Source organism: Pongo abelii, chromosome 17, assembly GCF_028885655.2.
Source record: "Pongo abelii isolate AG06213 chromosome 17, NHGRI_mPonAbe1-v2.0_pri, whole genome shotgun sequence".
Lineage (NCBI taxonomy): Eukaryota > Metazoa > Chordata > Mammalia > Primates > Hominidae > Pongo > Pongo abelii.
In genome coordinates, this window is record NC_072002.2 from 56,416,419 (window position 1) to 56,430,489 (window position 14,071).

The 14,071-nt window shown below is 35.1% G+C and overlaps 1 protein-coding gene across 3 annotated transcripts in view; it reads left to right on the forward strand.

Annotated features, from left to right (window-relative positions):
- Positions 1 to 13,188, forward strand: part of PIK3C3 (phosphatidylinositol 3-kinase catalytic subunit type 3) — a 127,849-nt gene extending 114,661 nt beyond the window's left edge. For all 3 annotated transcript variants that reach the window (XM_002828181.5, XM_002828182.5, XM_054537827.2), the window contains one exon: positions 10,937 to 13,188. In XM_002828181.5, coding sequence (XP_002828227.1) covers positions 10,937 to 10,951 — 15 coding nt within the window. In that variant the 3' untranslated portion in view covers positions 10,952 to 13,188. The remainder of the gene's footprint in view (positions 1 to 10,936) is intronic.
- Positions 13,189 to 14,071: the final 883 nt, after the last annotated feature.

The following is a 14,071-nucleotide window of genomic DNA, read 5'->3' on the forward strand; positions in this document are numbered from 1 at the left end:
TAGAAATATCTCTCCTTTGTGGGTTTTCCTTATTCTATACTTGTAGATTCTGGTTTTTCTCCTTTATTTTCCTGGAGAATTATATAATGGAGCTAAAACTCCAAACTTGAAATTAATGCTGCTACCCAACACTCATTTCAGTAATCTGTAGCTACACAAGCAACTCCAGACTTAGTAGCTGAAAAAGCAATAATGATTTGTTATTTCTTACTTAGGATGCTTCAGTCCGGAATTTAGCTAGAGCCCAGCTGTGAGGTTTTTTTGTTTGCTGTAACATTAACTGGCTTTACTCCTTCAGCTGTATTCGACTGATAGTTGGGTTTGTCTTGGAGGTCCAGCAAAGCTTCACTCAACAGGTCTGGCAGTTAGGTGTTCTCTGCATGGACTATCTCTCTCCACTTCCTCTGTCATCATTTCAGACTCCTGCCCAAACTGCTGCTCTACAGCATGGTGACTGATTTCCCCAAAAGGATATGAAGGCAGATGTGGCAGGCCTCTTAAAATCAGTCCCAAGAGCAGCCCAGATTCACAGAGAGAAAAAATAGATTCTGCCTCTTGACAGGAGGAGAGAGTTGCATATGCAGAAAAGAGAGGAATTAAGTAGCATTTTTGAAGATTTAACTGCCACTCAGCTAATGTGCTCCAGCTTAAAGTTGAGCCTTCAAGTTCTGTAAAATGAATTAGTGGCATGCTTTATTTTAGTGGTCTAGTTTTGAAATTCTATTGTTAATTTGCATAAGATGCCCATTTTGCTTGCTGGATCTAAAAATAGAAGGACCATTTTTCTTAATTTTCTTTATTAAAAATGGAAGAGAAAAAGAGGTTGATAAAAAGTAGTAGTTTTTAGGGGACCATAGTATTATTTAGGGGAGCTAGTAATAGAAGGACTTTGGTTTACCAAAGTCTCAGGGCCTCAGTTTTCACACCTATAAAGTGATTGACATTGAGGTTAAAACATCCATTTCTGATATAATTTTAATATAATGTCAAAGGTTAATTGCTTTACAAAGCTAATGTTGACTACTGCAAGGGTTAGTAAATGAAATCTGCCTCTCCCCTCTCCCCATCTTAGGGGTGGTTACATTGTGAAAGTTGCTGAGAGCTCTTTGAGTTATTGGCGTGTACCTGTTCTTCTATTCATAGAGAAAATATGAATGGCAAAACGAATTGGTAAAGTTGCAGTGGGCATGTTCTTAAATTAGACATTGGAAGGATCATTTTATACACATTAACAGATTATTATAATTCTTGAGAAGAAACATTAAGTCTGTTTCCTAGGTTCCTGTTTTCTAGTTCTTCATTAAAATAGTAGATACAATATAGAAATCCTGTAATTAACATTACTTTAGACTTGGTTGTTACAGGCTCTTTTGGACTAGGATAGATTGTTGATAACCTTGATAATGAAAGTTACTGCCACATGAAAATAAGAGTTAAGAACAAATATTTGAATTATTCTGACAGTCTAAGGATCACCATCTTCTTAGATTTGTAAAACTGGAGATTTATTGCAGCATGAATATGTAGATGAACTTTTTAAATATCATTTCTTAGCTCTCCAATTTACAGTGATTGACAGTGTTTGGGACAATAACAGCTTCACCATTTATTGGAATGTATTTCATGCAATGCTTCCCATTTTTAATTAAATAACCATTACTGTGATAATACAAGTATGTTTTAGTGTTATCCCTATTTTATAGATGAGAAAACTGAACCACATAAAAAGTTGTTTTCAGCCGGGCTCACTGGTTCATGCCTGTAATCTCAGCACTTTGCAAGGCCGAGGCAGGCGAATCACATGAGGTCAGGAGTTTGACACCAGCCTGACCAACATGGTGAAACCCTGTCTCTACTAAAAATACAAAAATTAGCCAGACGTGGTGGTGGGCACCTGTAATCCCAGCTGCTTGGGAGGCTGAGGCAGGAGAATCACTTGAACCCAGGAGGCAGAGGTTGCAATGAGCCAAGATCACTCCACTGCCCTCCAGCCTGGGCAACAGAGTGAGATTCTGTCTCAAAAAAAAAAAAAAAAAAATGAATAAAATAAAATAAAACTTGTTAGTTGTTCTAACTTATCAGACAGATTCAGTTCTTTTTTACCAGAATTTCATGTTCTTTATCCTAAGGGATGAACTTGAAAATGTTCATGATATTTCTTAGATTTCCTTAAATATGTAATTTGTGCTCCAAAATAAGAGTTACCTATGGATGTTTAATTTTACTGGAACTTGTTTAGGCACTGAAGCATACATGGGATACTAAATAAGGTCTTAGCTTCATGCAAATCTTTTCAAATAACAATTATAAAAGCATAGTTGTTTCTTAATTGATCTCTGGAGTTTATTTTCTCTTTGAAACTCACATGTCTACATATATTGTCTAAGTATTGATACTAATAAATCACATAGGCATTCAAATTCAGATGACCAGCATCTATTTTTTTGTCACTTGTAGCCATCTATTATAATGATGCAATATTGTTAATCGATTTATGGTAATTTTAGTACATTCCCATTAATCATTATGGATAGTAGAACCAACTTTTTAAAAAATGGGAGTAGATTGATACATACTTACAAGAATTACAGATATTTCAGCATAAAAGAAACAACATTCAAAAAGAAGACTAAGAATTACTAGATAACAACTATTATATCCGAATGCTACAAAAGCTTGTTTTCTTTCATCATGCAATTCCTTAGGAAGGGTAGAGATTAAATACTGCAATATTTGTTGCCTAGCAACACCCACGTATTAGTGATACAAATTTTCCACTGGAAAACACTTTTATTTTGGTCATTGTCTTTGAAATTGCATCATTGTAACCCTTCTCTATGCCAAAATGATCTTTTTTGGCATCTTGTTCTGTTGCGCGCCACTGGAGTGCAGTGGTGCAATCATGGTTCACTGCAGCCTTGACCTCCTGGGCTTGAGTGATCCTCCTGCCTCAACCTCCCCAGTAGCTAGGAGTACAGGCATGCACCACCATACCCAGCTAATTTTTAATTTATTTTTTGTAGAGATGAGGTCCCACTATGTTGCCCAAGCTGTTCTCGAACCCCTGGCCTCAAGCAATCCTCCTGCCTCGGCCTTTTGAGTGCTGGGATTACAGGCACAAGCCACCGTGTCTGGCCTTGAAGTGATCTTTACAGTGCTTTCAAGTATTGTATACGTGGGAAAGATAGAGGTCATATAGTTTGGGTCATGTACAGTTGCACAGGTAGGCCTTTCACTGGTGATCCCTTATACTGCAGTCCATTTCCTGTTTCTGCTTTTCCCTGTCATCCTTCCTTTTCATTTATTGGTAGTAAAAATCTTGAGAAAGGGGTGTGGTTTCCAGTAATGTTAATACATACTAAATCTAATTAATTAAATCTTGGCAGATTAACTAGAGACAGAGGTTTTTGTTTTTCAGAATGACTGTAAAAAAATAAATAACCAGTAGATTGGGTTCTGAAGGTTCAGAAGTTCCAGCTCAAGATACTAGGGACATAGCACTGCTGTTCATTTAAAGGGAATCCTTATTTAGCACTTGCAGTGTTCAAGGAGGAAAAGCACAGGTCTAGGCAGAGAGACACCTGATTCTATAGTCACTTATTCTTAAGTTAGAGACCAGTTGCCTTTAGCTTAAGGGAATTCAACTATATATATTTAGGCGGATTTCAAAACAAAAGAAACAAAAAAAATGGAAGGAGGAAAATGGTGTGGTTATTGTGCTTGAATTTCCCCTAAAGAATACATGTCCTCTAACGAATGTGACAGTGGCTCTCTCAAAAGTGTTTCAGATATCAAGTGCCTCTCATGTATAACATGGCATCTTACTACGCTGAATGTGATCCCAAAACTGAAAATTCTGAGTGTTTGGTATCTATATCATAGTTTCTAAGTGCAAACCATTTGCTGCTTAACCAGAGTAACAGGGTTTTCTTGTGTCATTGCTCAGGGAAAAGCTTCTGATTTTGGACTTTTTAAGAGATACATGTCTCTAATGTGCTGCCTCCTCAAGGGCTTTTCTTGAGTAATTTTTTTTTTAATTTGTATTCCTGTTTTTCCTTTCTATGTTGACTTTAGCACCTAAACCCAGTGTAGAATGATTTCACTTTATTTGCTGTCCTCTTTCATCTTCCTTAAGAAGGCAACCTTCTAGGTCAGTGAGTGATTCTCTTGGTTTTCAGAATTGGGAACTAAGACCATTCAAGCCCATTTCTCCTTGTATTTCTCTAGGTAAAGTGCAAGCATTTTCTGTGTTCAGAGTATGTATAAAAACATTTACCTTAGGTTTATGTGTGTATTCACAGCACCTTTGACAGTTAAGAAATCAGTACTTGTGCTGGTGTTAACTCTTCCATTTTTTAGTTACTTGAAAGTCGCTCTTTCCTGGGTCAGTGGAATTTTGTTTTTGTTTTCGTTTTTAAGCTTTTGAATAGTAAATGTAACAATAGTAAATGTTTAGATATACTTACAACCCTAGTCTGTTAGTCTTAAATATACCATAATGTATTTTCGTTTGATGAACTTTGTTTGAAATTTGATCTTACATGATACATTAGCAAAGCTAGTTCTGTTTTAGGACCACACATAGCTAATACTCTTTTTGGAAAAGGAGAACTATCACAAACAGGAATTTTTGTTTATGTTTTTTTCTTTAATTTATTTAAAGTCCTTACTCCCAGACTTGTAGTATAATTTTGGGTCTTGATTTCAGGTGAACAGATAAGTAGAAAATAAACTATATCTTAATTATTTAATGAGAATGTACTCTCCTTTAACAAACATATAATTGGCTTTAATAATAAAAATGTTGATAAAACTCTAATTCATGAATTTATTATTTCCTGCTGTAAATATTAAGTGGCATTTAGTATTTAGTTGTGAAATCGATACATAAGTGTGTAGCTGCAAAACAGAACTAAACTATTGCAGGTTTAAAGCATTACTCGTACTCGTATGTTAAATATAAGTACAGATCTTTTTATATGTGTGTTTTGTTTTTATAGCATTACTTTATTCATACTAACTTTCCATTTTTTTTCTTTTGGTGACCCACTTTTGCCTCATATTCTCTCTTTGTACTTTTTGAAACCTCTTTTTATGTAAATTGACCACTAACACTGAGTTCCGTTTTGCAAATTGAAGCTCTTTACCCTTTCATGTTCCCTCATACATGCCAGACTAGAGAACATGGGATGCTCTCTAGTTTTAAATTGTATTTTACTTAAGTACCTACTCATACTTCCCATGAGGTTGAAAGCCGTGTAGCCTTGAGTACTCAAATAGCCATGTACAGAGGTAAAAAGTTCATATCACTCAGTATATGTAATTCATATAGTCTCTCTTTATATTTAGTTCTTCTTATTTTACCACTTTAAACAAGTGTGACTCTTTTTATAACTAAAATTTGTTTGGAACATCAGGTTTTATCCTACTTTATAGATGCAAAATTGTGACCTAAAAAGGAGAAAAATCATCATTTCTGAGTTTCCGTTTTTAGGGACCTCATTTTATCATTAGGAATGAAGAATAACAGTGTAAAATATTTCAGTGAACAAAACAAAAAGTATTGATTTGGGGGTCAAATAGAAATCCTTTTAATCTAAAACAAATTATTTTTAATTTAGTAATTAATTTTCTAAAGAATGAGATGATTCCCTTACCAGTGGCTTAAGTAAATAATGTAACACCAATATGTCACACACAGCCTTTTTTCATTCTGTCTCCCAGATCTAATTTATTTGAATTTTTCCTGGCAGAAATAACAACAACAGGAAAAAAAATCATTAATAGCAAAGTATTGAACATTTAAATGTGCCAGGAATTATGTAAAGTTCTTTCTCTGTATCAACTCTTAATTCTTACACCTGTGAAGTAAGTGTACTACAAGTTATGTTTTACAGATGAGAAAACTAAGGTTAATAGATCACAAAGCCCAGATTCAAACTCAAAATAAAATATTTTGAGTCCCAGATCTAGTCCTATATTTATAAGTGATAATATATATAAATACATAACATACATTTTTATATATGTATTTTTATATAAATGTTTATATATAAAATATTTAGTAACTAATGTCTATTTCCAGTCATCAGCTGCATTAGCCCTTACCAAGAAAGTCAGCCAGTCCTTTGAAGCCAGACTTTGACTTCTCTGTAGCATGAAAGTCCTCTGTGGCATCTTATTCCATTAGAATGCTGTTTCATCTACATTGAAAATCTGTTCGCTAGTGTAGTCACCTTCATCAATGATCTTAGCTAGATTGTAGATAACCCGTGTGCAGTTTCTCCATCAGCACTGGCTGCTTTACCTTGCATGTCTATCTATCTATCTATCTATCTATCTATCTATCTATCTATCTGTCTATATACACGCACACACATTCATACACACACAAACACATACATACATATATCAAAGTCTTAATTTAGAGACCTGAATAGCTTTTGTTGTGAGTAGTGAGTTTTTAAAATTTTACTTGTAAATTTAAATTATCTTTTAACTTTTCTTAATCTTTCACCTACCCATCAAAGAAAAAAAGGTCAGCTGTGTAAACAGACAACTAAGTGTGATATATAAAGGAGTTGCCAGGAGCTGTTAATCCAAGATAAATAGGATAAGTGTGGGATAACATTTATTTTGCACATTGGCCAAAACTAGTCTTGAATTTCATTGACCCACCTGTGCTTTCTTGTTCCACTGCAGTCAGCATTGCTGCACAACTACCCATTAAAACCCATGATATTTGAAAAACAAAGAATACAGGCACTTGCTATATGACAAATGTTTGCAGGTTGTAAGATTAGTTAATTATTGTAATAGCAGCAGTCAGCAGAATGCCCCATAATTTTCAGCCCAAATGCCTTGCAGTTTATTTCTCATTCATACAAATTTAATTTTCTTATCTTCTCCAAAGAAGATTTTTAAACACTTGAATGTCATCCTTGATAGGGTTTGCCATGTTTGCTTCATTAACTGCTTTTAGTAAGGTTAGTTTTATACTGTTGTTTTCTTTCCCTCTGTGTTCTGTCAAACCCTTTTATAAAAATTCTTCAAATGTACAGTGGTTGAATATTTGGGGACTGTCTCTGCTATATGTTTTTTATTTTAATTTTTTTTCCTAAAGACACAGACATTTCAAAGTATTTGGGAAAAAGAATTAAAGATTTTTTGAGCTGAAGTCCAGACCACTGCAATAAATGACTTTTTTGTTTTTCCAGTGCATATAAAAGTTATGTTTACATGATACTATGCAGTAGTATTATGTCTTTAAAAACTATGTGCCTATCTTAAAAATATTGCTAAAAAATGCTTAACAATCATCTCAGCTTTCAGTGAGCTGTAATCTTTTTGCTGGTGGAGGGTCTTGCCTTGATGTTGATAGCTGCTGACTGATCAGGGTGGTGGTTGCTAAAGGTTGAGTAGTTGTAAATCTGTGAAGTTTGCCATATCAGTTGATTCTTCCTTTCACAAAAGATCTCTCTGTAGCATGTGATGCTGTTTGATAGCATTTTGCCCAGAGTAGAACTTTTTGCAGAATTGGAGTCAGCCCTTTCAAAACTTGCTCTTGCTTTATCAACTAAATTTATGGAATATTCTAAATCCTTTGTTGTCATTTCAACAATGTTCAAAGCATCTTCACCATGAATTGATTCCATCTCAAGAAACCACTTTGCTTATCCAGAAGGAGGAACTCCTCATCTGCTCAAGTTTTATCATGAGACTGCAGCAATTGAGTCACATATTCAGGCTCCACTTCTAATTCTTGTTCTCTTGCAGTTTCCACCACATCTGCAATTACTTCCTCTACTGAACTCTTGAACCCCTCAAAGTCATCCATGAAGACTGGAATCAACTTCTTCCAAACTCCTATTAATGTTGATATTTTCACCTCCTCCTATGAATCTCAAATGTTCTCAGTGGCATCTAGAATGGTGAATCCTTTCCAGTAGGTTTTCAATTTGTTTTGCTGAGATCCATCAGAGGAATTACTATCTGTGGCAACTATAACCTTATGAAATGTATTTCTTAAATAATAGGACTTGAAAGTAGAGTGACTCCATAATCCATGGGCTGTAGAATGGATGTTGAATTAGCAGGCATTAAAACAGCATTAATATTTTTGTATATTCCATCAGAGCTCTTGGATGACTGGGTACATTGTCAATGAACAATATTTTGAAAGGAATCTTTTTTTCTGAGCAGTAGGCTTCAAAAGTGGGCTTAAAATTTTCAGTAAACCATATTATAAACAAATACGATATCATCCAAGCTACTGTTTCATTTGTAGATCACAGGCAGAGTAGATTTAGCATAATTCTTAGGAGCCCTAGGATTATCAGAGTGGTAAATGAACATTGACATCAACTAAGTCACCAGCTGCATTAGCCCCTACCAAGAAATTCAGCCTGTTTTGAAGCTTTGAAGCCAGACATTGACTTCCCTGTAGCGTGAAAGTCCTATGTGGCATCTTATTCATTAGAAGGCTGTTTCATCTGCATTGAAAACCTGTTACTTAGTCACCTTCATCAATGATCTTAGCTAAATGGTAGATAACTTGTGTGCAGTTTCTTTATCAGCACTGGCTGCTTTACCTTGCACTTCTATGTTATGGAGATAGCTTCTTTCTTTAAACCTCATCAACCAACCTCTGCTACCTTCAGACTTCTCTTCTGCAGCTTCCTCATCTTTCTCAGCCCTTATAGAATTGAAGATAGTTAAGGCCTTGCTCTGCATTAGGCTTTGGCTTATGGGGATGTTGTAGCTGGTTTGGGCTTCTATCCAGACCACAAAAACTTTCTCCATATCAGCAATAAAGCTGTTTTGCTCTCTTATCATTCGTGTATTCACTAGAGTAGCATTTTAATTTCCTTTAAGAACATTTCTTTGCATTTAAAACTTGGCTCTTTGATGCAAGAGTCTTAACCTTTGGCCTATCCGAGCTTTTGATATGCCTTTCTCACTAGGCTTAATCATTTCTAGCTTTTAATATAAAGCCAGAGATATGCGACTCTTCCCTTTCACTTGATCTCCTAGAGGCCATGATAGGGTTCTTAATTGGCCTAATTTCCATATTGTTGTGTCTTAGGAATTAGGGAGGCTTAAAGAGAAGAAGAGAGATGGGGGAATGGCCAGTTGGTGGAGTAGTCAGAACACACGTAATATTTATCAATTAAGTTTGCCATCTTATGCAGACGTGGTTCGTGGTGCCCCAAAACATTTACAAGAGTGATAACGAAGATTGCTGATCATTACTATTCCACCGTAGCAGGTGGAATAGTAATGAAAAATTTTGAAATATTATGAGAATTACCAAACTATGACACAGAGACACAAAGTGAACACAAGCTGTTGGAAAAAATGGCTCTGATAGACTTGTGCAAGCAGAGTTGCCACAGGCTTTCGATTTGTTAAAAAAAAAAAAAACAAAAGCACAACAGTATCTGTGAGGTGCAGTAAAGCTAAACACAATAAAACAAGGTATGCTGGTATATTAGAGACCTTTGGTTCCATAGCAACATTTTTGTCATACATAGAAGCATACACGTGTACATATGCAGTTTTTCATTGCTTCCAAATTACTTCCAAGTTATTTAGACTCCCTCGTATGTTAGTGTAGACCCTTTGCAGTTTGGCTTTTACCTGCACTTTCAACCCTTATCATCTTCAAAAGCCTTCAAAAAGAACCTTCTTTGTAGCTCTGTTGATTCACCCCCGCTACCTCAAGGCAATACACTTCTTCTCTTTGCATGGAATGAGTTCCCTCCTATTTCCCCAACTTTTGAGAGAGAGAGAGTGTGTGTGTGTGTGTGTGTGTGTGTCTGTGTGTGTGTGTGTGTGTGTATGATTCTGTCTATATTAATTTGGACCTCGGGCATTTTGTCTTGAGATCTCCCACAGAATCTGAGACACTTCCTGGCACATAGTAGGCACCAAATAAGCCTATGTGGTTTTATATGAGTGCCAAGTACCATTTCTTTAGGAAGTTAATTTTTTCTGATAATTGCCTTTAGTAAAAATATTTAAATTGCTTCTTAAATTCTAAATTACATTATTTTTATTCACATGAAAAATAAATCTTGCCAATTTTTTTCTAGAGTGACACTTTAAAATGTGTCAGATCAAAAGCCATCAACATCTTGGCATTTTTCACATTTGTACATGTACACATGCATGTGCACACACACAGAGACACACTTGTCAGCAAGGTTTTTTGCCTTCACTTTTTCTCTGAGTAATAATGAAGTGAAGGTCTTAGAAACAGAATTTTATTACATGTAAACAGCATTCATAATTCCTCCAAGAGAATGCCAGTATATTTGTATCAAACAAAAAGGGCACGAGTTACGGATGACTCAGTGTATATTCAGCCAAACAAAGAAATCTTCGTTGATTTTATTCCTACTGGGGATATCTCAGTATTGAACACTGTTAATCGTGTTGGACCCAAAACAGCTCTTCACTAGGTCTCTCGACCGCTTCCTTTGATTTGATTTCCAGACCATTTCTGGAATGAGGTAGTTGCACTCTCTGGAATAAGCTACAGGTTTTCACAGCCTCTCAAAATGTGGCACCAAGAACCAAGCACACTGCTCAAAATACTACTTATCTAAATCACTTTAGAATTCAGTGGAATTTTTGCCTTGCTAGTGCTGGATGAGATGATTTTTGCTTGTCTCATGTTAATTGCATTCATCTTGAGCTTACAGTCAGCAGACACCCTCTCCTTGAATTATTTTCTCATATAAACTGATTTTTAAGTGAAGCCTCAGGAATCCTATACAATATAGTTAATTGCAATCCTCTTGGTAGCATTTAGCAAACTAATTTATGCACTTTTTATTTTATTAGTAGTCTTTTTTAAAACTATAGACTATTGTTTATCTTTGTGAATAATTAAGTAAATTATTTTCTGTTTATTTCTTTTTAATTTTTGTAGTACTGGAGAAAATGAAACTGGAATTGACCCATCAAGATGCTTGGCTCAATAAGAAAACCACGTTAGGAACAACGTGTGTACATTGGAGACTTCAGAGTAACCAGCAAGGAAGAGAAAACTTAATCTTCAAGTTACCATATTTTCCAAATATTACATGGTACCTGAGTTCTGCTTCCTTGGATGTCATTGCTTAAATATAGTCTTGAAGGGTTTGTTTCGAAATATTGTATATATTTTTTCAAATGTGTACATTGTTAATTAAGAAATGAGAAACATTCTTATTTATGTACGTGTTAGGAGAGTTCTGGAGGAAGTAATATGTTGAAATAGTAAAACATTTTAGTTTTTGAGTTTAAAATGTTATTTTTTTCTCTTATATCTTCATATCAGGACAGCAGTAACCTGAATTTAGATTGTCACAGTTTACAAGTTTTTGTTTGTTCCTTCTTTCCTCCCTCTTCTTCCACTCACTTTTGTGTGTTGTTTGTTTTTGCCTAATTTACATGTTTAAAGTTCTACTTAAAATTTTTCTTCAAGTTTTACACGTTATGGCTCATTCTTCTGCAGTTCAAGAATTGCTTATATTTTTAGAAGATATTCATTTTCTCTTATAAATAATTGATTTTTTTGTAAACTACAGTTAATAGTTCTTCTAGCTTGTAAGTATGTAAAGTAGAATATGAAAATGTGGCTATTTAGATAACTGGCCAAAAGGTCATATGACCACCAATTTTAGTATTAAGCATAAGATATTTTTACATATTCATGTAAGACAATGTAAATTGTCTTTCTGCAATAAATTTTTTGATGCACATTTAGATTTCAAAAGCTTTTTGATGGTATAAAGGAATTGAGGAACAAAAACCTTTTTGAAATAGCTCACCTAGACCTGTTAATGTAATATATTCTTTCTGAATTAAGCAAAATAATTTTTTGTCTTTTAAGACTAGAACTAATCCCTCTAGCTTTTTTGCTGGAACTTTGGGGAAAAAGAACAAATACAAATATACAAATGATATGAACAATATGGTAATAATCTTTTGCAACTTAATATGTTACATAGTCATATGACTTGGTCTTGGAAGAAAAAGAATTGTTTTGGTGCTGAATAAATATTAGAAATCAAGTGACAGAGAAGATGAAGGTAAAATTGTGGCACAGTTTCAGAGAATGCCGTTAATGATAACGTGTATTTGTCTCTAATTCTTAGCCCTGGGCTTGCCTCTTTAGAGTGGGGTTACCAGCGAGAGGGCAAGCATGTAATTAAGAGACATTCTAGAGGCATATGGAATGTGATTTGTATAAAACATACCTGCTAATTAGAAAAATGGTAAAAATGAAAATACCTTTGTACATCATCTTAAGAGAGCTTATATATAAACTAAATGGGCAGGCTCCATCGTCTACCTTTCTTTTTTTCCTCGCATGTTTATGTCTTTTTTGTTGGTGGTCAGGCATTTTTAGCCCTCTGTATGCTCATTCTTGTAGTTCTATTTCTATTGAAACTTCCTCCAAAACTTTTCTCTGAATTACCCTTGTTGAAACTGACCTTTCTTCCTTGTGAACTCCTACACTTGCATCTCCTATTTCAGGATTTGGCATACTTTTTCTTTAATGGGCTAAGAAAGTATCTTCAGCTTTGGGGGGCATATGGTCTCAATAGCATCAACTTAACTCTGCTAACTGGAAGACAAAAGTATATCATCTTACTCGTCTTTATAAACACAGCACTCTGCATAGATAGCATGTTTATAAGGAACTCAATAAATAATTTTGACACAAACATGAAATTCTATAAGGGCAGACACTGACAACTAGTAAGGAAGTTGATCATGGGTAACTTTGTATTCAGTGCCACCTTAACAAGAATTGTAAAGAGGATAAACCTTTCCAGGATGGGTGACGCGTGTTGGGTGAGGAAGGAGCATCTCTCAGGAGGGTAAACAGTAGCTGTGGTTTTGCTGAGAGATTTTGGCTGTGAGTGACAAGCCTATATCAAAAAGAAAAGTGGCTTATCAATCTCAGTTTTTATTGCTCAAAGCAATTCTTTACCCCTATTTTTTCCAAATTCCATTGTTTTACTCTTTAGAGCTCGATCCTCAGATTGTAGTCTGCATGTTTCTTTATTATCATTGCCATGCGACTTCTTTGGTGACAAGTTCAGTAATATTTCAAGCACGATGTTTTGAGTTTGAGAAATGTATTTGTGAGGACACATCACTTTAAATAAAAAAGTGTGAGTACTATGGTCATTAAGTTATTCAGAGTGAGATTTCTGAGAGGGGAAGAGAGAATGTAGATGGCAGTTATTGAGAGTGGGGCTGTAGGAAAAAAAGAAGAAAAGTATGGTTAACATTCCCAAATAAAGGGTGATACAGCCTTGCTTTTTGCTGGGGTTAGCAAAAATCATTCTCCATATACTAGTTTTAGATGTTCCCGAGCTCATTTGTATTATCGAGTTTTCAGCTGGGTATATATTGTTATAATAGCAGTCAACATGATGTAGGGGCTCAGTATTACATGTCAGGACTATACTAATTGCTTCATATGCCTTATCTCATTATTCTATGAGATAGAATTGTCTCCTCATTTTTTAGTTGAAATAACTGAAGTTTAAAGCAATTGAATCATCTGCCCAAGGATAAGCTGCTGGTGAGAGCAGAGTTGGAATTCGAAGTCGAGTTAGACCCCAGTGATTACAGTCTTGACTATGAAATTCTTCCAGCTTTCATTTTTCACTGAGATAATGGTAGTGATAGTGTACTGACCTCTAATGTGTGCATTTGTGGGTATGTGGTCCATTCAGCTTTAATCCCCAGAAGACAAGGCTTATTCTTTTTCTTATTTTTGGTCATGTTTTATTTTTCCATTGCTTTTAACGGGATTACCAAAGGCGCACTCAGTAGTCAGTTAACACGTTTCTAGGAAAGGTGTTGTGTCATCATGCCACATATTCATACTTGCCTTGGGTTGGAAAATAGATCATTCAGTAAAGACATACAGGTAAAATGAATCTTGCCAATGCAATTGTTAACCTACAACCGTAATATACCTTAAGTATATTTTTGCACATAAATATAACATTGCGATTTAAAACAACCAGATTGAGATTCTAAGGAGCATTTTGTAAGTAAT